The following is a 22,383-nucleotide window of genomic DNA, read 5'->3' as shown; positions in this document are numbered from 1 at the left end:
CTCCCTCTTCATTCCCTTGTCTCTCTCATGCCTCCCCCTTCATTCCCTTGTCTCTCTCATGCCTGATGATTCATTCCCTTGTCTCTCTCATGCCTCCCCCTTCATTCCCTTGTCTCTCTCATGCCTCCCCTTCATTCCCTTTGTCTCTCTCATGCCTCCCCCCTTCATTCCCTTGTTCTCTCTCTCATGCCTCCCCCTTCATTCCCTTGTCTCTCTCATGCTCCCCCTTCATTCCCTTGTCTCTCTCATGCCTCCCCTTCTTCATTCCCTTGTCTCTCTCATGCCTCCCCCTTCATTCCCTTGTCTCTCTCATGCCCCCTTCATTCCCTTGTCTCTCTCATGCCTCCCTCTTCATTCCCTTGTCTCTCTCATGCCTCCCTCTTCATTCCCTTGTCTCTCTCATGCTTCCCTCTTCATTCCCTTGTCTCTCTCATGCCTCCCCCTTCATTCCCTTGTCTCTCTCATGCCTCCCTCTTCATTCCCTTGTCTCTCTCATGCTTCCCTCTTCATTCCCAATCTCCACACAGGCATTTCAATTACAGCTCATTAACCCTGAGTAACCTCTCCTTGATTTGTTCTCTGTCCTTATGTGTCTCTGTAGGTTGCAACAGGTTCACAGAACCAGGAAGATACTTGATATTGGACTCTGATCATATCTCACACATAGAGAGAGTTATTAGAGACCTCCACCAATCTCCTTGGACCATCAAAACTTTATGCACTGCCATGCAGACCTCTCTCCTCTTAATGGCGCTGTACCTGTCCATTCCAGGGGGCACCCAGGCCTTCAAACCCCTCATCTCAGGAGGGGGCTCGGTCACACACCGTGACATCACACAGAGGGCCGTATTACGCAAAACCGCCGAGGTCTGCCGCGCCCTGGCTGCCGCCCAGGGGCGGGACTTCAGCCTGCCGGTGAGTTGACTATTGGTGAATGTTGTGACAGACCGGAATGAGCTACTGGAAATGAACTAATGTTTTTGTAATTAGTTCTATAATAAAGCAATGAATGTGCTAATAAGACATTTTTTTCACCAGACTGAAAGTAAGTATCTTACTTGTGTGTTTCCCCTACAAACCAATTAATAACCTGTCTGCCTCTCTCTCTCCCTTTCTCTCCAAAGATTGATGACAGTCTCTCCATCATCAAACTACAGAAGGCCTGCTCTGCAGACTCCTCCTCTTCCTCCCTCGTCTCCACCATCCTCTTCCAGAGCGCCATTGTCAAGATGTACCTTAGCAACGCCCTGGTGGACATGGCGTTTGCTCTGAGCAAAGTGAGGATGACAAGATGATGAGGAGAATGATGGTGATGATGATGATAATGGTGATGATCATGACAATGATTATGATAATGGTGATAATGGTGATGCTGATGCTGATGATAATGGTGATGATGAATGTGGTGATGATTATGTTAATGGTGATGAGGATGTTAATGATGATCAATATGATGATAACGATGGCAATTATTATTTGGAGTATGATAATGGTGACAATGACAATGGTGATGATAATGGTGACAATTGTGATAACTATGATGATAATGGTGATGAAAATTGTGATGATTATAATGCTGATGTTGATCATGATGATGATGATAATGGGGAGGATGGTGATAAGGGTGGTGATAATGGATATGAGGATGATGAGGTTGATGATTGTGATGTTAATGGTGACCCGATGATGATGATGGTGATGATGATGATGATGATGGTGACATGATGGTGGTGATGATGATGATGTGAGCCAGGCGCACCACTTCGACGGTGAGACCTTCCAGGGGGGGCGGGCCCTGATCACGGCGGGGGTGTCGGAGGTCAAGGCCAGCGTCAAACGAGGGAGCTTCCTATTGGCTAGGCTGGCGCTGGGACGAGTCTGTCACACACTACAGGTGAGCTGTCTGTCCCACTACAGATGAGGTAACACACAAACAAGCACGCATGCACACGCACAAACACACACACACACACACATACTACAGGTGAGAGAGGGAGATGATGAAGACTGTGCTGATACTGTGGAGTTGATTGTGACTGTCTCTCCAGGATTTCTACAGCCACAGTAACTGGGTTGAGATGGGGAACAGACAGCCGTACAGCACTCTGATCAGACCTGACCTGCAACTGGTGAACCTGGCAGGTATTGTGTGTGGAACTCTCTGTAGTTTATTTAAACCATCCCCAGATATACCAACCTATATCAGCACAATACAGGCAACTACATGCAAAACAGACACGTAGCTTAAACGCCTACATTATAAAGGCATTTGTTCATGAAATAAAGAAACCCCTCCTCGCGGATTGATAAAGAAGTATTTGGCTGTGTGTCAACACCAAACCACTCCCTCTTTGTATCAGTCGACCAACCAGCCTGGAGATAATAGACCTGTCATCGCTTCTACACACTTCCCACCGCTCTATACATAGTCACTTTAACTCTACCTACAAGTACATATTACCTCAATTACCTCCACTAACCGGTGTCTCCGCACATTGACTCTGTACCGGTACTCACAGTATATAGCCTCCCTATTGTTATTTTACTGCTGCTCGTTAATTATTTGTTACTTGTATTTTTACTTAACACTTTTTTTAAAACTGCACTGTTGTTAAGGGCTTGTAGGTAAGCATTCCACTTTTGTATTCGGCACATGTGACAAATGCAATTTGATTTGATGACCCCACATACCGTACTCTGCAGTGGATATAGGTGTCTCTCTCTCTGTGTGTCATTTTTGAGTGAATGCACAAACTGCTATTACCACGTCACCCTCTCCAATACACACACTCCTGTTATAACCCCCTAGGTACTCCTGTTATAACCCCCTCTCCTCCTCTTCATAGGTACCCCTCTCAGTATCCTGTTATAACCCCTACCTCCCCCAGTAACCATGTATATAGGTATAACCCCCTCTCCTCCCTCTTCAGGCCCCAGTACTCCTGTTATAACTCCTCTCCTCCTCTTCAGGCCCCAGTAACTGTTATAACCTCCCTCTCCTCCTCTTCAGGCCCCAGTCCTGTTATAACTAGGCCCCAGTACTCCTGTTATAACTCCCTCTCCTCCCTCTTCAGGCCCCAGTAACCCTGTTATAACCCCCTCTCCTCCCTCTCCTCCCTCTTCAGGCCCCAGTATATAACTCCCTCTCTCCCTTTCAGGCCCCAGTACTCCTGTTATAACTCCTCTCCTCCCTCTTCAGGGTACTCACTCCCTCTCCTCCCTCTTCAGGCCCCAGTATATAACCCCCTCTCCTCCCCCCCTCTTCAGGCCCCAGTATATAGGTACTCCCTCTTCAGGCCCCAGTATATAGGTACTCCTGTTATAACCCCTCTCCTCCCTCTTCAGGCCCCAGTACTCCTGTTATAACCCCTCTCCTCCCTCTTCAGGCCCCAATGTTATTTTACTGTTATAACCCCTCTCCTCCCTCTTCAGGCCCCAGTATTTTATAACCCCTTCCTCCCTCTTCAGGCCCCACTTTTTAAAAACTTCAGCACTGTTGTTATAACTCCTCTCCTCCCTCTTTCAGGGCCCAGTAGGTTATAACCCCCTCCTCCTCTCCTCCTCTTTTTGTATTCCAGTACTCCTGACAAAACCCCCTCTCCCTCTCCTCCCCCTCTTCAGGCCCCAGTTTGTTATAACTCTCCTCCCTCTTCAGGCCCCATACCCGTTATAACCCCTCTCCTCCCTCTTCAGTGGTATTGTTATAACTCCCTCTCCTCTCTCTCCCTAACCCTGTTATAACTCTCTCTCTCTCTGTGTCATTTTTATAACCCTCCCTGCTATCCTACCCCAGTGCACCGTTATAACTCCCCTCCCTCCTCTTCTTCAGGCCCCAGTACTCCTGTTATAACTCCCTCTCCTCCTCTTTCAGGCCCCAGTAGGCCCCTCCCTGTTATAACTCCCTCTCCTCCCTCTTCAGGCCCCAGTACTCCTGTTATAACTCCCTCTCCTCCCTTCAGGCCCCAGTTCAGGCCCCAGTACTCCTGTTATAACCCCCTCTCCTCCCTCTTCAGGCCCCAGTACTCCTGTTATAACCCCTCTCCTCCTCCTCCCTCTTCAGGCCCCAGTACTCCTGTTATAACCCCCTCTCCCCTCTTCAGGCCCCAGTACTCCTGTTATAACTCCCTCTCCTCCCTCTTCAGGCCCCAGTACTCCTGTTATAACCCCCTCTCCTCCCTCTTCAGGCCCCAGTACTCCTGTTATAACCCCCTCTCCTCCCTCTTCAGGCCCCAGTACTCCTGTTATAACTCCCTCTCCTCCCTCTTCAGGCCCCAGTACCCCTGTTATAACCCCTCTCCTCCCTCTCCTCCCTCTTCAGGCCCCAGTACTCCTGTTATAACTCCCTCTCCTCCCTCTTCAGGCCCCAGTACTCCTGTTATAACCCCCTCTCCTCCCTCTTCAGGCCCCAGTACTCCTGTTATAACTCCCTCTCCTCCCTCTTCAGGCCCCAGTACCCCTGTTATAACCCCCTCTCCTCCCTCTCCTCCCTCTTCAGGCCCCAGTACTCCTGTTATAACTCCCTCTCCTCCCTCTTCAGGCCCCAGTACTCCTGTTATAACTCCCTCTCCTCCCTCTTCAGGCCCCAGTACTCCTGTTATAACTCCCTCTCCTCCCTCTTCAGGCCCCAGTACTCCTGTTATAACTCCCTCTCCTCCCTCTTCAGGCCCCAGTACTCCTGTTATAACTCCCTCTCCTCCCTCTTCAGGCCCCAGTACTCCTGTTATAACTCCCTCCTCCCTCTCCTCCTCCTCTTCAGGCCCCAGTACTCCTGTTATAACCCCTCTCCTCCCTCTTCAGGCCCCAGTACTCCTGTTATAACCCCCTCTCCTCCCTCTTCAGGCCCCAGTACTCCTGTTATAACCCCTCTCCCTCCTCCCTCTCCTCCTCTTCAGGCCCCAGTACTCCTGTTATAACTCCCTCCTCCCTCTCCTCCCTCTTCCTCCCTCCCTCTTCAGGCCCCAGTACTCCTGTTATAACCCCCTCTCCTCCCTCTTCAGGCCCCAGTCTTCAGGCCCCAGTACTCCTGTTATAACCCCTCTCCTCCTCTCTCCTCTTTCAGGCCCCAGTACTCCTGTTATAACTCCCTCTCCCTCCCTCTTCTCCCTCCTCCTCCTCTTCAGGCCCCAGTACTCCTGTTATAACCCCTCCCTCTCCTCCCTCTTCAGGCCCCAGTACTCCTGTTATAACCCCCCTCTCCTCCTCCCCTCTTCAGGCCCCAGTACTCCTGTTATAACTCCCTCTCCTCCCTCTTCAGGCCCCAGTAACCCTGTTATAACTCCATCTCCTCCCTCTCCTCCCTCCCTCCCTCTTCAGGCCCCAGTACTCCGACCTGTAGGAGCTGTATGGGAGGTAACTGTACTGATAACATCCTACCAGAGGTCTTACAGCTGGGCCTTCTCACCTCTGGATACTTCAACCTGTTCTCCTCCAACAAACCTGCAGGTACACACACACACACACACACACACACACACACACACACACACACACACACACACACACACACACACACACACACACACACACACACACACACACACACACACACACACACACACACACACACACACACACACACACACACACACACACACACTTTTTCTTCCTCTTCTTGATAGACAGCAGCTAATGGGGATCCTAATAAATACAACCAAAAAAACCTGATATTATGTAACCTTTATTTAACTAGGTGAATGTTTATTTACAATGACGGGCTACCCCTGCCAAACCCGGACGACGTTGGGACAATTGTGCACCACCGTATGTGGACTCCCAATCACGGCCGGATTATGATACAGCCTGGAATCAAACCAAGGACTGTAGTGATGCCGCTTACACTGTGATGAAGCGCCTTAGACCGCTGCTCCACTCGGGAGCATTGATGCAAACTAATTTACACACTCATCTCCCCCTCTCCTAGGTAAGTGTAGCCACGGCGGGTCGTTTGACCGGACCAGCGGTCGGGACCCGGAAGGGGGCATCAACAAAGACGACGTGGGGTCCAGTCACGGTCACCTCCACCACACTGCAGCCGACGTGGCCGTCAACGCTACCATGGAACTGTTGGAGGACATCAGAGGAGCTGCCGGGGACAAAGACTTCCTACGGTGAGTGAGAGAGAGAGGCTGAAGTAGGTGGGCAATGTTGAGGCAAGAGGGGATTATTTGTGATGTTTTGTGTTAAATTGGAGGATTGTATCACTACTATGGGCAAGGATTGGACTACTATATGATGAGGGAGATGTCATGGTAAACTGTTGTGAGGAGCTAGGATAACAAAGGGTGTTTTTGGTTCATAATTCCTACTCCATAATCTCCTTGCTCTCTCTCCTCTTCTCTCCAGGTTAATGGGCATCACCCAGTCATCAGTGTTGTGTTTTGTCATCGACACCACAGGCAGTATGAGTGATGACATCACTGAGGCTAAGAGAGTGTCCTTCTCCATCATCGACAGTAAGAGAGGAACCCAGCAGGAACCTTCATCATACATCCTGGTCCCCTTCAACGACCCAGGTGGGTGTTAAACTGATCCCAGATCAGCAGGAACATACATTCTGGTCCCCTTCAATGACCCAGGTGGGTGTTAGCCTGGTCCCAGATCAGCAGGAACATACATTCTGGTCCCCTTCAACGACCCAGGTGGGTGTTAGCCTGGTCCCAGATCAGCAGGAACATACATTCTGGTCCCCTTCAACGACCCAGGTGGGTGTTAGCCTGGTCCCAGATCAGCAGGAACATACATTCTGGTCCCCTTCAACGACCCAGGTGGGTGTTAGCCTGGTCCCAGATCAGCAGGAACATACATTCTGGTCCCCTTCAACGACCCAGGTGGGTGTTAGCCTGGTCCCAGATCAGCAGGAACATACATTCTGGTCCCCTTCAACGACCCAGGTGGGTGTTAGCCTGGTCCCAGATCAGCAGGAACATACATTCTGGTCCCCTTCAACGACCCAGGTGGGTGTTAGCCTGTTCCCAGATCAGCAGGAACATACATCCTGGTCCCCTTCACAGACGAAGGTGGGTGTTAGCCTGGTCCCAGATCAGCAGGAACATACATTCTGGGCCCCTTCACAGACCCAGGTGGGTGTTAGCCTGGTCCCAGATCAGCAGGAACATATATTCTGGGCCCCTTCACAGACCCAGGTAGGTGTTAGCCTGGTCCCAGATCATTAGGAACATACGTTCTGGTCCCCTTCAACGACCCAGGTGGGTGTTAGCCTGGTCCCAGATCAGCAGGAACATACATTCTGGTCCCCTTCAACGACCCAGGTGGGTGTTAGCCTGGTCCCAGATCAGCAGGAACATACATCCTGGTCCCCTTCACAGACCCAGGTGGGTGTTAGCCTGGTCCCAGATCAGCAGGAACATACATCCTGGTCCCCTTCACAGACCCAGGTGGGTGTTAGCCTGGTCCCAGATCTGTTGTCCAATTCCAACATCATCGTCACGTCACAAGTGCCTCTCTGAAATTGGGAGCAGAATAACTGTTTTAACCCAAATTTAATCTCTTTTTACACACTTCACACCACTCTATACAAGTGGCATAACATTACATTTTCACGTCAGACCAAATCTTACACAATTTGTCATTTGTGGTGTGTGTGTGTGTGTGTGTGTGTGTGTGTTTGCAGGATTTGGACCTCTGATCACCACAACAAATGCAGACATTTTCAAACAGAGAATCAACGCACTGACAGCATCAGGAGGAGGAGATATACCAGAGCTGTGCCTGTCAGGACTACAGGTGTGTGTGTGTGTGTGTGTGTATTTATATATATACAGGCAATGTCATGAGCAAAGGTTTCATTGCCAATATGAAGGCTGTATTTGAACGTCTGCATTTGAAATGTGGTTGCCTGTTTTTGCAACTCTGCCAGAGCTGGTTAGCTAGCTAGTGGACTGAACATCTTATTTCCCATAGAGATCCTGTACTTGATCCCAGTGTGGTCTGACTCTTTGCTGAATGTGTTGTAATTCCCAGCTGGCCCTCACGGCGGCGCCACCCTCCTCTGAGATCTTTGTGTTCACTGATGCTCCTGCTAAAGACACTGCACTGAAGAGCACTGTCACTGCCCTCATAGAGAGCACCAAGTCTGTGGTTAGTAGCTTTCACTACTGTTTATCTTTCTGTCTCTTTCTCTGTGCTTCTCTTCATCACTGTCTCTGTCTCTCCCCTTTTTGGAGACAGTTTACTGTTTGTTGTCTCACAAGTTATCTGACTGAGATTTGATAAAGTGTGATGTAAATATTAGCCATTATTATTGATCTCAACATATCTTATTTCTTTACTGCCATTCTTTCCTGACTTCCACTTTCCTTTCATCCTTTATTCTGTCATCAACCTCTACCTCTCCTCTGCTCCCTATCCTCTCCTCAGGTGACCTTCATGTTGACTGACAACCTCCGATCCAGTCGACGTCGTCGTAGGCGTTCCATGGGCGGGGCTTCAGCCATATGGCCCAGTAAGGGTGGAGCCTCCAACCGGATGGCCCAATCAGACGCTCAGCTGTACCATGACCTTGCCCAGGCCTCTGGAGGTCAACCAATCATTCAATTGATTTAGTTCACAAAGCAGTTGTCCCAAAGTGTTTTACAGCTTCTTATAGAGTTCTCAGAACATACTGTGCTCCCTTCCTCTAGGTCAGGCCATTGAGGTCACCAAGGAGGATCTGCACCGGGCCACCAGCGTCATCGAGGACGCCTCCGCTGCAGCACAGGTATGATAATATATTGACCTACAGGTTATAGACCAATGTCCGCCAGCTCAGTGTTCAGTCAGTCACTCTCACTCACTGGACAAGATATACAACTGTACACATAACAATGACCTCAACTGTGTTTATAACATATCTAATGTATTGTCTATTAACCCCTCCTCCTCCTCCTCCTCCTCCTCCTCCTCCTCCTCCTCCAGGTTACTGTGTTTATAACATATCTAATGTATTGTCTGTTAACTCCTCCTCCAAGTTACTGTGTTGTTAACATATCTAATGTATTGTCTGTTAACTCCTCCTTCTCCTTCTCCTCCTCCTCCTCCTCCTCCTCCAGGTTACTGTGTTGTTAACATATCTAATGTATTGTCTGTTAACCCCTCCTCCTCCTCATCCTCCTCCTCCAGGTTAATGTGTTGTTAACATATCTAATGTATTGTCTACTCCTCCTCCTCCGCCTCCTCCTCCTCCTCCAGGTTACTGTGTTGTTAACATATCTAATGTATTGTCTACTCCTCCTTCTCCTCCTCCTCCTCCTCCAGGTTACTGTGTTGTTAACATATCTAATGTATTGTCTGTTAACCCCTCCTCCTCCTCCTCCTCCTCCTCCTCCTCCTCCTCCTCCTCCTCCTCCTCCTCCTCCTCCTCCAGGTTACTGTGTTGTTAACATATCTAATGTATTGTCTGTTAACCCCTCCTCCTCCTCCTCCTCCTCCTCCTCCTCCTCCTCCTCCTTCTCCTCCTCCTCCTCCTCCAGGTTACTGTGTTGTTAACATATCTAATGTATTGTCTGTTAACCCCTCCTCCTCCTCCTCCTCATCCTCCTCCTCCAGGTTACTGTGTTGTTAACATATCTAATGTATTGTCTATTAACTCCTCCTTCTCCTCCTCCTCCTCCTCCTCCTCCTCCTCCTCCTCCTCCTCCTCCTCCTCCTCCTCCTCCTCCTCCTCCTCCAGGTTACTGTGTTGTTAACATATCTAATGTATTGAACTTCCGGGTTGGAGCAAGCGGTCGCATCCGCACTCGGTCCGCAGGTAGTATTACATTTCATTACATTTCATTATAGTACAACGGTTTGATTTGTCTAATCTTAGCAATTTCTTCTTAGCTAGCTACATAGCCGTCTTTGTATCATAGATATCATAGATAATTGTATCATAGATAATTGCGTAATTATCGTATTTCGTCGTCCTAACGCAGTCTACACTGCTATCTGCCCTGCAGCTAGCCAGCTAGCTAACGTCCACCGTCTACCGATTAGCAGCACAACTATTACACTCAACCGAACGACTTGATTAGTGTAGTGTTAGCTAGCTACATAGTTGTCTTTGCTGTCTTCGTATCCAAGATAATTGTGTAGTCTAGAGTGTGTAGTTTTAGAGTGATTATCTTAATTTACCGAGGTTAGCTAGCCAGCTATTTGTCGTCCTTAACGTAGGAGACACTGCTAGCTAGCCAACAGCTAGCCAACGTCCACCGAACAGAACTTCCGCACTCAACAACCCGGTCGCATTTCGCTTCGCTCCACAGGTAGTATCACATTTTTCATTTCATTTCATTACAGTACAACGGCTTGATTTGTTTGATCGTAGCTAGCTACATAGCTAGCTACATAGCCGTCTTTGTATCAAAGATAATTGTGTAGTCTAGAGTGATTTCCTAGGTTAGCTAGCCAGCTATTGTCGTTCTTTTAACGCAACGTAACGTAATCAACACTGCTAGCTAGCCAGCTAGCCCCAAATAGCAGCACAGTAGAAACTATTACACTCAACGGAACGACTTGATTAGTGTAGTGTCAACAACGCAGCCACTGCCAGCTAGCCTACATAGTCAACAACGCAGCCTCTGCCAGCTAGCCTACTTCAGCAGTATTGTATCATTTTAATCATTTTAGTCAATAAGATTCTTGCTACGTAAGCTTAACTTTCTGAACTCTCGAGACGTGTAGTCCACTTGTCATTCCAATCTCCTTTGCATTAGCGTAGCCTCTTGTGTAGCCTGTCAACTATGTGTCTGTCTATCCCTGTTCTCTCCTCTCTGCACAGACCATACAAACGCTCCACACCGCGTGGCCGCGGCCACCCTAATCTGGTGGTCCCAGCGCGCACGACCCATGTGGAGTTCCAGGTCTCCGGTAGCCTCTGGAACTGCCGATCTGCGGCCAACAAGGCAGAGTTCATCTCAGCCTATGCCTCCCTCCAGTCCCTCGACTTCTTGGCACTGACGGAAACATGGATCACCACAGACAACACTGCTACTCCTACTGCTCTCTCTTCGTCTGCCCACGTGTTCTCGCACACCCCGAGAGCTTCTGGTCAGCGGGTGGTGGCACCGGGATCCTCATCTCTCCCAAGTGGTCATTCTCTCTTTCTCCCCTTACCCATCTGTCTATCGCCTCCTTTGAATTCCATGCTGTCACAGTTACCAGCCCTTTCAAGCTTAACATCCTTATCATTTATCGCCCTCCAGGTTCCCTCGGAGAGTTCATCAATGAGCTTGATGCCTTGATAAGCTCCTTTCCTGAGGACGGCTCACCTCTCACAGTTCTGGGCGACTTTAACCTCCCCACGTCTACCTTTGACTCATTCCTCTCTGCGTCCTTCTTTCCACTCCTCTCCTCTTTTGACCTCACCCTCTCACCTACCCCCCTACTCACAAGGCAGGAAATACGCTCAACCTCATCTTTACTATATGCTGTTCTTCCACTAACCTCATTGCAACTCCCCTCCAAGTCTCCGACCACTACCTTGTATCCTTTTCCCTCTCGCTCTCATCCAACACTTCCCACACTGCCCCTACTCGGATGGTATCGCGCCGTCCCAACCTTCGCTCTCTCTACCCCGCTACTCTCTCCTCTTCCATCCTATCATCTCTTCCTCTGCTCAAACCTTCTCCAACCTATCTCCTGATTCTGCCTCCTCAACCCTCCTCTCCTCCCTTTCTGCATCCTTTGACTCTCTATGTCCCCTATCCTCCAGGCCGGCTCGGTCCTCCCTCCCGCTCCGTGGCTCGACGACTCATTGCGAGCTCACAGAACAGGGCTCCGGGCAGCCGAGCGGAAATGGAGGAAAACTCGCCTCCCTGCGGACCTGGCATCCTTTCACTCCCTCCTCTCTACATTTTCCTCTTCTCTCTCTGCTGCTAAAGCCACTTTCTACCACTCTAAATTCCAAGCATCTGCCTCTAACCCTAGGAAGCTCTTTGCCACCTTCTCCTCCCTCCTGAATCCTCCTCCCCCTCCCCCCCCTCCTCCCTCTCTGCAGATGACTTCGTCAACCATTTTGAAAAGAAGGTCGACGACATCCGATCCTCGTTTGCTAAGTCAAACGACACCGCTGGTTCTACTCACACTGCCCTACCCTGTGCTCTGACCTCTTTCTGCCCTCTCTCTCCAGATGAAATCTTGCGTCTTGTGACGGCCGGCCGCCCAACAACCTGCCCGCTTGACCCTATCCCCTCCTCTCTTCTCCAGACCATTTCCGGAGACCTTCTCCCTTACCTCACCTCGCTCATCAACTCATCCCTGACCGCTGGCTACGTCCCTTCCGTCTTCAAGAGAGCGAGAGTTGCACCCCTTCTGAAAAAACCTACACTCGATCCCTCCGATGTCAACAACTACAGACCAGTATCCCTTCTTTCTTTTCTCTCCAAAACTCTTGAACGTGCCGTCCTTGGCCAGCTCTCCCGCTATCTCTCTCAGAATGACCTTCTTGATCCAAATCAGTCAGGTTTCAAGACTAGTCATTCAACTGAGACTGCTCTTCTCTGTATCACGGAGGCGCTCCGCACTGCTAAAGCTAACTCTCTCTCCTCTGCTCTCATCCTTCTAGACCTATCGGCTGCCTTCGATACTGTGAACCATCAGATCCTCCTCTCCACCCTCTCCGAGTTGGGCATCTCTGGCGCGGCCCACGCTTGATTGCGTCCTACCTGACAGGTCGCTCCTACCAGGTGGCGTGGCGAGAATCTGTCTCCTCACCACGCGCTCTCACCACTGGCGTCCCCCAGGGCTCTGTTCTAGGCCCTCTCCTATTCTCGCTATACACCAAGTCACTTGGCTCTGTCATAACCTCACATGGTCTCTCCTATCATTGCTATGCAGACGACACACAATTAATCTTCTCCTTTCCCCCTTCTGATGACCAGGTGGCGAATCGCATCTCTGCATGTCTGGCAGACATATCAGTGTGGATGACGGATCACCACCTCAAGCTGAACCTCGGCAAGACGGAGCTGCTCTTCCTCCCGGGAAGGACTGCCCGTTCCATGATCTCGCCATCACGGTTGACAACTCCATTGTGTCCTCCTCCCAGAGCGCTAAGAACCTTGGCGTGATCCTGGACAACACCCTGTCGTTCTCAACTAACATCAAGGCGGTGGCCCGTTCCTGTAGGTTCATGCTCTACAACGTCCGCAGAGTACGACCCTGCCTCACACAGGAAGCGGCGCAGGTCCTAATCCAGGCACTTGTCATCTCCCGTCTGGATTACTGCAACTCGCTGTTGGCTGGGCTCCCTGCCTGTGCCATTAAACCCCTACAACTCATCCAGAACGCCGCAGCCCGTCTGGTGTTCAACCTTCCCAAGTTCTCTCACGTCACCCCGCTCCTCCGCTCTCTCCACTGGCTTCCAGTTGAAGCTCGCATCCGCTACAAGACCATGGTGCTTGCCTACGGAGCTGTGAGGGGAACGGCACCTCAGTACCTCCAGGCTCTGATCAGGCCCTACACCCAAACAAGGGCACTGCGTTCATCCACCTCTGGCCTGCTCGCCTCCCTACCACTGAGGAAGTACAGTTCCCGCTCAGCCCAGTCAAAACTGTTCGCTGCTCTGGCCCCCAATGGTGGAACAAACACCCTCACGACGCCAGGACAGCGGAGTCAATCACCACCTTCCGGAGACACCTGAAACCCCACCTCTTTAAGGAATACCTAGGATAGGATAAAGTAATCCCTCTCACCCCCCTTAAAAGATTTAGATGCACTACTGTTCCACTGGATGTCATAAGGTGAATGCACCAATTTGTAAGTCGCTCTGGATAAGAGCGTCTGCTAAATGACTTAAATGTAATGTAAATGTATTGTCTGTTAACCCCTCCTCCTCCTCATCCTCCTCCTCCAGGTTACTGTGTTGTTAACATATCTAATGTATTGTCTATTAACTCCTCCTTCTCCTCCTCCTCCTCCTCCAGGTTACTGTGTTGTTAACATATCTAATGTATTGTCTATTAACTCCTCCTCCTCCTCCTCCAAGTTACTGTGTTGTTAACATATCTAATGTATTGTCTGTTAACTCCTCCTCCTCCTCCTCCTCCTCCTCCTCCTCCTCCAGGTTACTGTGTTGTTAACATATCTAATGTATTGTCTATTAACTCCTCCTCCTCCTCCAAGTTACTGTGTTGTTAACATATCTAATATATTGTCTATTAACTCCTCCTCCTCCTCCTCCTCCTCCTCCTCCTCCTCCTCCAGGTTACTGTGTTGTTAACATATCTAATATATTGTCTATTAACTCCTCCTCCTCCTCCTCCTCCAAGTTACTGTGTTGTTAACATATCTAATGTATTGTCTGTTAACTCCTCCTCCTCCTCCTCCAGGTTACTGTGTTGTTAACATATCTAATGTATTGTCTATTAACTCCTCCTCCTCCTCCTCCTCCTCCTCCAGGTTACTGTGTTGTTAACATATCTAATGTATTGTCTATTAACTCCTCCTCCTCCTCCTCCTCCTCCTCCTCCTCCAGGTTACTGTGTTGTTAACATATCTAATGTATTGTCTATTAACTCCTCCTCCTCCTCCTCCTCCAAGTTACTGTGTTGTTAACATATCTAATATATTGTCTATTAGAGACTGAAAAACAGCTTCTATCTCAAGGCCATCAGACTGTTAAACAGCCACCACTAACATTGAGTGGCTGCTGCCAACACACTGTCATTGACACTGACCCAACTCCAGCCACTTTAATAATGGGAATTGATGGGAAATTATGTAAATATATCACTAGCCACTTTAAACAATGCTACCTTATATAATGTTACTTACCCTACATTATTCATCTCATATGCATATGTATATACTGTACTCTAGATCATCGACTGCATTCTTATGTCACTAGCCACTTTAACTATGCCACTTTGTTTACTTTGTCTACATACTCATCTCATATGTATATACTGTACTCGATACCATCTACTGTATGCTGCTCTGTACCATCACTCATTCATATATCCTTATGTACATATTCCTTATCCCCTTACACTGTGTATAAGACAGTAGTTTTGGAATTGTTAGTTAGATTACTTGTTGGTTATCACTGCATTGTCGGAACTAGAAGCACAAGCATTTCGCTACACTCGCATTAACATCTGCTAACCATGTGTAAGTGACAAATAAAATTTGATTTGATTTGAATTTGATTTGATTTATTAACTCCTCCTCCTCCTCCTCCAAGTTACTGTGTTGTTAACATATCTAATGTATTGTCTGTTAACTCCTCCTTCTCCTCCTCCTCCTCCTCCTCCAGGTTACTGTGTTGTTAACATATCTAATGTATTGTCTGTTAACTCCTCCTCCTCCTCCTCCTCCTCCTCCTCCAGGTTACTGTGCTGTTAACATATCTAATGTATTGTCTATTAACTCCTCCTCCTCCTCCTCCTCCTGCAGGTGACTGTTCTACAGGAGGTAAGGAGCCCAGGAAAGGCAGAGAATTTCTCCTTTACAGTAGACGAGTCTATGAGAAACCTGAATGCTTACATCACAGGAGGATCCCTCTCCTTCACTCTCACCAGCCCTTCAGGTGTGTGTGTGACAGCCAGTTGTGAGTTATTGTACACGTCACCTGTCCAGGTAAAGGTTTGATAACCAGATGTCCCTCTCCTCCCTCTAGGTGTGTCTCAGAGTAACAGTGAGGCCAGCGGTCCTCTGGGGACCATCCAGACTGTAGGGAACCTACACCGCGTCTCTCTGACCACACACAACAACACAGGATTATGGGAAATCAGTCTTAACTCCCTAGAGTCTTACTCACTGAAGGTCATAGGTCAGTACAGTGGCGAGCCCTGATCCCTGGTCAACAGTAGTGATTGTATGGAATAGGGTTCCGTTTCAGACATAGTCCATTGTCTGGACTTCCCCTCCTCATCACAACATTTAGATATCTATCTTTCTTCTCTATGTAAGAATTGTTTAAATAATCATTATCTAATGTGCGTGTGTTTCAGGTCAGAGTTCTGTTAATTTCGGCTACCATTTCGTGGAGGCTTTCGGCGGTGCTCATGGAGACTTTGGCCTCAAAGAGGGCCGTCCTCTCACAGGTAACAATAAATAACAGATGAAACCATCTTCAGTACCGGCTTTTTCATCTTCATCTTCCATAGCATCACAGCAGAGTAGTTTAGTCAAAGCATCACAGCAGAGTAGTTTAGTCAAAGCATCACAGCAGAGTAGTTTCAAATAATGTAAAAGAAAATAATAACTTCCTCTTCCTGTCTACTTCACCTTACCTCTCTGTTTCTACCTCGTTTTCTCCCTCGCTCCGTTACCCTCTCTCTCATTCTTACTCTCTCTTTTCCTCTGTTCACCTCACTCTCCTCCCCTTCTCTCCTCTTCCTCCATGTCTCCCTTCACCACCCGGTCTCTCCTACCCCCCCTCCCCCCTCCCAGGCGATAACATAACCCTGCTGGTGTCTGTGACGGGGGGTGACTCTGTCACTGTGACGGCGGTGGCCCTGGTCGAGGCCTTGGGGTCAGGGTCAGAAGTCAACGGAACCCTGCAATCTCTAGGCAGCGGGGACTTCCTGGTTACCGTGGCCAGAGTCCCACAGGGGAGGTTGTGGTGCGTCTGAGGGGAGAGAGCAATAGCGCCACCACCAAATCATCACCTAGCCTCTTCCAGAGACAGGCCTCCACTCAGATAAAGACTTCCAGCATCTCTGTTACGGTCAGTCTTGTAGAACTCTGAAATTGCACCCTTTTCCGTTGGGTTCTGATGAAAAGCAGTGCACTACAAGGAATAGGATGGTATTTTGAACACTGTCGTATTGTTAAAAAGTGAAGTTCTTCTCTCCCCAGGTCCAGGCTGACAGTACTCTAGAACCCGGTTCTACCATCTCTGTCCCCTTCACTGTGGCAATGGCCAACGGAACAGGAGGAGCTTTTACCGTCCGAGCCACGAACGACCGCGGCTTCACTTCCTCCTTCCCCACCAGTGTCTCCATTGTGACCGGAGAGGAGCGGCCAACGGTACGGTGACTCTCACGGCGCCCGCCAGCACCCCATCGGGAACGGACGTCACCCTGACCATCGAGGCAGAGTCCGCTGGAGCAGCAGACTTGAACTACGCCATCCTGCGTCTCTCTGTTGTCAGCAAGGTAAGGGTCATGTTCCAAAACTCTAAAATGGGTCTGGCCTCCTTTCCTCATATCCTCTCTCCCTCATGGCCCAGATAAGAATGCTAACAGCGCTACAGGTCAGAGATGGTTCTACCACCACCACTACTTCAGTTGTCTGACTAAGCTCTCTATCGCTCCCTCTCTGTCTCCCCTCCTCCAGGTGAAAGATTTCAGCCCTCCCCAGTGTGGGGCTGGTCAGCGTCTCGTCCAACTGCCCGGCTGACTGCGGTGCCTCTAACTGGCAGCTCTCTGCCAACCTGACCGACGGTGCCAACGGGACTGGCATCGACCGAGTCACCCTGCGCCAGGGCAACGGGACCCTGAACACTTCTACAGAGGTGGGCACCGGGGGCGAGAACGTGACCCGGATTGAGTACAGCGCCACCTGCTGTTCAAAGAAGGTAGAGCTAGTGGTAGTTGACAGGGCAGGCAACGTGGGTGTGTGTCTGGGCTCAGTAAAGGACTCTGTGGGGGTGGTTGTGAACTCTACAGCACAGGCCTCTGTCACCAACACTACAGCTGTACCTGTAGTTAGTACTGCATCTACTGGAGGGCCACCTTTGACTCTGTCCCTGTATCTAAGGATCTGTGTGATGCTTTCTCTTCTCCTGTGGAATAGAGTAGAGCTGTAGAGTTGTATAATAGTTCATGTAGGTAGATGTCATGTGGAACAGTGGAATCATTGCAAAGAGAGTCAAGTCATCAGACATAACCGGTATGTATATGTTATGTTGTACAAAAAGACAGGGTGGAAATATGTAATGAACTCTGAACTCTGTCATAATACACTGTGGGAACTCTGTCATAATACACTGTGGGAACTCTGTCATAATACACTGTGGGAACTCTGTCATAATACACTGTGGGAACTCTGTCATAATACACTGTGGGAACTTTGTCATAATACACTGTGGGAACTACTTGTCATAATACACTGTGGGAACTCTGTCATAATACACTGTGGGAACTCTGTCATAATACACTGTGGGAACACTCTGTCATAATACACTGTGGGAACTCTGTCATAATACACTGTGGGAACTTGTCAAAATACAAATACACCGTGGGAACTCTGTCATAATACACTGTGGGAACTCTGTCTCTGTCATAATACACTGTGGGAACTCTGACATAAACCCTACACTGTGGGAACTGTCTGACATAATACACTGTGGGAACTCTGTCATAATACACTGTGGGAACTCAGTCATAATACACTGTGGGAACTCTGTCATAATACACTGTGGGAACTCTGTCATAATACACTGTCATAATACACTGTGGGAACTCAGTCATAATACACTGTGGAAATGTTTTGTTATTTGTATATTCTCTTAAATCTGTCAATTGGAAACTGTGAAGATCTTATCAAATCTTCTGCTTCTGAAACCCCTCTAAACAAAGTTGACATTTTTCCATTGATGTCCCAAGCATAGAGGGCATAAGGCCATTGGTGATGTCATGTGATGAAGTCATCAAAATTGTTTTTATCACCTCAATTATCGGGTATGTTTAAAGTGCAAACATTTTTCCATTAGAAGCTAAAGTGGGGAAGTCAATATTTTTTACATCCATTAATGAGCATCAAATTACATCCATGTAAATGTGCCAAAAGATAATTTACACCCATAGTCCCTGGGCAGGTAAGGGCCTTTACACAGCCATCATCTAAAAACAAATACACACTAAAACAATACAACATACAAATACATTACATCCAATAATATGTCATTCTAACAACAACACACTATAATGAGGAACCACAGATAACTCATGTGTACAGGTTTGGATAGATTTGAGGCTTGTTTTCAATTGAAATGTAAAGTACAATAATGAGTGCAGCTTCTCTAGTCCGTGAGCATTGCATTCCATCATATTTTAGCTCTAATAGAGAAGGCCGATTGACTGAATGTACTGTCTCAAAAAGGTACAACGCAATCAACCTCTAGTTGCTGCCATTGTTATCCTGGAGCTGCTGAAAACAGTGCCACCTACAGTAAGGAACAGGAACAGACACAGGGCAGAGGTAACGATGTCACATGAACCTGGATAGACTTAACGTACACCTGTTAGACAGAAAACACAGTACGTTGTTGGAGATGTCTGAAGCCATCTATGCTGAGCCAGATATGACCAATAAGGTCAAGTTTGACAGAGGTGAGATGAAGGAGAGGATTGTGGATATCTACGTCAGTGCAGACACCCTGAGAGACGGTGAGACCAGCACCAAGAGAGAAGAGACAGCAGACACTGCTCCTAATAATGGACCAGGAGACCAGCACTCAGGTAACACACACACACACACACACACACACACACACACACACACACACACACACACACACACACACACACACACACACACACACACACACACACACACACACACACACACACACACACACACACACACACACACACACACAACAGTTTATTTGATGTGTCTACAGAGCCTGAGAAGCTCAGGGAAGAGACCCTTCACAGTTTTTGCAGTGTGTCTGGGGCTGCTGTGTGTTTTAATGGCTGGGACCATAGGCCTGTCTGTCGACTATGAGTTGGTGTCCAAATTCATTGCTTATCACCTAGTTGTAAGAAGTGCTGGTGATTAGAACTACTCACCTGTTGTTTTACCTAGTAACTATGTTGCATCCTAGTAACTGGTTGCATCACTAACTGATATGGCAACCGCTTGACCTCCGACCGCAAGGCACTACAGATGGTAGTGCATACGGCCCAGTACAGCACCGGGGCTAAGCTGCCTGCCATCCAGGAGCTCTACACCAGGCGGTGTCAAAGGAAGGCCCTAAACATTGTCAAAGACTCCAGCCACTCCAGCCACCAAGACCAGTAGCAGTAACAAATGATGTTTTCACCATGTATCCATCCTATGCAGATAACAGAAGCATCGGAGACTCATAAAATTAACATGACTAAAGAGAGAGACCAGTTAGAAAGGGAGAGAGACAACTATCGGAATAAGAACTGAACTGGTATTCCTTTTGATGTCAATCCTCATCAAAATGACAATCCTAAACAGTATACAACCTTTAGGTAACACTTTTTGGATAGACCCAAGTAATTGTATTTATTTATTGTGTTGTATTTTTCAACAGAGAAAACCTGTTGCTCTAATGGATGGATGAGGTTTGAAGGCAGCTGTTACTACATCTCTACTTTCTACATCTCCACTGTGAAGAACACCTGGGATTACGCCAGACAGGACTGTCTGAGCAGAGGAGCAGATCTGGTGATCATAGACAGCAAGGATTAACAGGTAAAAGAGAGAGAGAGAGAGAATAACAGTGGAGACTTTATATTAACAATGTTGTTTTCTGTCACAAAAGACATTCTTCAATGAGTTTTACTCAGTCCCTGAAGCCTGGAATGGTCTGACTGACTATGTTACTGAGAAGACCTGGAAATGGGTTGATGGCACAACACTGACCACCCCAAGGTAAGAGACTACTGCTCTAATAACACTGACCACCCCAAGGTAAGAGACTACTGCTCTAATAACACTGACCACCCCAAGGTAAGAGACTACTGCTATATAATAACACTGACCACCCCAAGGTAAGAGACTACTGCTCTAATAACACTGACCACCCCAAGGTAAGAGACTACTGCTATATAATAACACTGACCACCCCAAGGTAAGAGACTACTGCTCTATAATAACACTGACCACCCCAAGGTAAGAGACTACTGCTATATAATAACACTGACCACCCCAAGGTAAGAGACTACTGCTATATAATAACACTGACCACCCCAAGGTAAGAGACTACTGCTATATAATAACACTGACCACCCCAAGGTAAGAGTCTACTGCTATATAATAACACTGACCACCCCAAGGTAAGAGACTACTGCTATATAATAACACTGACCACCCCAAGGTAAGAGACTACTGCTATAGAATAATACTGACCACCCCAAGGTAAGAGACTACTGCTCTAATAACACTGACCACCCCAAGGTAAGAGACTACTGCTCTAATAACACTGACCACCCCAAGGTAAGAGACTACTGCTCTATAATAACACTGACCACCCCAAGGTAAGAGACTCCTGCTCTATAATAACACTGACCACCCCAAGGTAAGAGACTACTGCTCTAATAACACTGACCACCCCAAGGTAAGAGACTACTGCTCTATAATAACACTGACCACCCCAAGGTAAGATACTACTGCTATAGAATAATACTGACCACCCCAAGGTAAGAGACTACTGCTCTATAATAACACTGACCACCCCAAGGTAAGAGACTACTGATCTATAATAACACTGACCACCCCAAGGTAAGAGACTACTGCTCTATTAACACATCTCTCTAGGTTCTGAGAGAGAGGCCAGTCTAACTCTGTGTTGTTCATACCACAGTTCACCTTAGCTACCAACTTTGCAGAGGGAGATGTCCTAAAAAAAATACAAAATCATTGTGGTTTTATAATAACCTGAAACGGATTGTTCTGGATTCACTAGTAATGATTTCACCTGAAGAGAACACAATTATCAGACACCAAACATGTCGCTCATGGAACATTTATATATAAACACAAAAAATATGAATACATATTTTTTTTATCAAAATCATTTATACAATGGAAGTAAAACAAATGTACCATTGCAAAACACTTTGTTATTTTGTACACTAATGAACACATCCCAGATGTACTAAGTGTTAGCAGCATGTTAGTCGGATGTAACGTCTGTAGTTTTGTTCCCTTCAAAATGGAGTTAAAAATTCATGACAGAATGAAAATGTAAACTTCAGTTAACAGAAAGAGGATAACATTCAGGTAATATGTAAATGATTGAACAGTTTCATGTTTTATCTTTGCTTTAGGACTCAACCGCTATACTGAAAAATGTGCAAACACTTAGTATATCTTACTAACAATATTTCTGGACAATCACACTGACCACTTTAGAGAGAATACAGTATTCGGCATGTGTCAAAAAGTGATTGATGATCTATTTTATGTGTCACGTGGTTTTGCCCATTTATGTACATCCTGTCTGGATGTTCTCACGCTATCGAGCGAGTGCTTATGTAACATGATAGTGCAGCTGTTCCTTTGAAGTAAAGCATATGTTTGCAATAAAAATGTCATGTTGATTGAGGTGTAGTGACCTTGTTGAACTGAAAGAATATGTGAAACATTTGGGAATTTATGTAGTGAATGGGGGAGGCCTGAGTTTGAACATTTGAAACAGTTGGGAATTTGTTGTAGTGAACTTATGGAGCTGCTGTTTAGGGAGCCTGTGAAATTAAAAAG

At 47.6% G+C, this 22,383-nt stretch overlaps 1 protein-coding gene and 1 long non-coding RNA gene across 2 annotated transcripts; both read left to right on the top strand.

Annotated features, from left to right (window-relative positions):
- The first annotated feature begins 700 nt into the window (after positions 1–700).
- Positions 701–17,095, top strand: LOC118380430 (von Willebrand factor A domain-containing protein 7-like). The gene is made up of 16 exons (XM_052505371.1): positions 701–915; positions 1,125–1,277; positions 1,754–1,894; positions 2,049–2,142; positions 5,314–5,442; positions 5,921–6,107; positions 6,343–6,512; positions 7,631–7,743; positions 7,981–8,097; positions 8,377–8,536; positions 8,640–8,716; positions 15,373–15,505; positions 15,596–15,748; positions 15,930–16,022; positions 16,372–16,648; positions 16,780–17,095. The coding sequence occupies exons 1-15, from the start codon at positions 727–729 to the stop codon at positions 16,551–16,553; spliced, it is 2,091 nt and encodes a 696-aa protein (XP_052361331.1). The 5' UTR covers positions 701–726; the 3' UTR covers positions 16,554–16,648; positions 16,780–17,095.
- Positions 17,096–20,459: 3,364 nt separating this feature from the next.
- LOC127921763 (uncharacterized) lies at positions 20,460–21,403 on the top strand. The gene is made up of 3 exons (XR_008109508.1): positions 20,460–20,631; positions 21,040–21,158; positions 21,200–21,403. It is a non-coding gene; the product is annotated as an uncharacterized LOC127921763 (long non-coding RNA).
- Positions 21,404–22,383: the final 980 nt, after the last annotated feature.

The sequence above is a fragment of the Oncorhynchus keta genome, unplaced genomic scaffold, assembly GCF_023373465.1.
Source record: "Oncorhynchus keta strain PuntledgeMale-10-30-2019 unplaced genomic scaffold, Oket_V2 Un_contig_2347_pilon_pilon, whole genome shotgun sequence".
In the NCBI taxonomy this organism is placed as follows: domain Eukaryota; kingdom Metazoa; phylum Chordata; class Actinopteri; order Salmoniformes; family Salmonidae; genus Oncorhynchus; species Oncorhynchus keta.
This window is presented reverse-complemented; position numbering and strand designations above follow the sequence as displayed.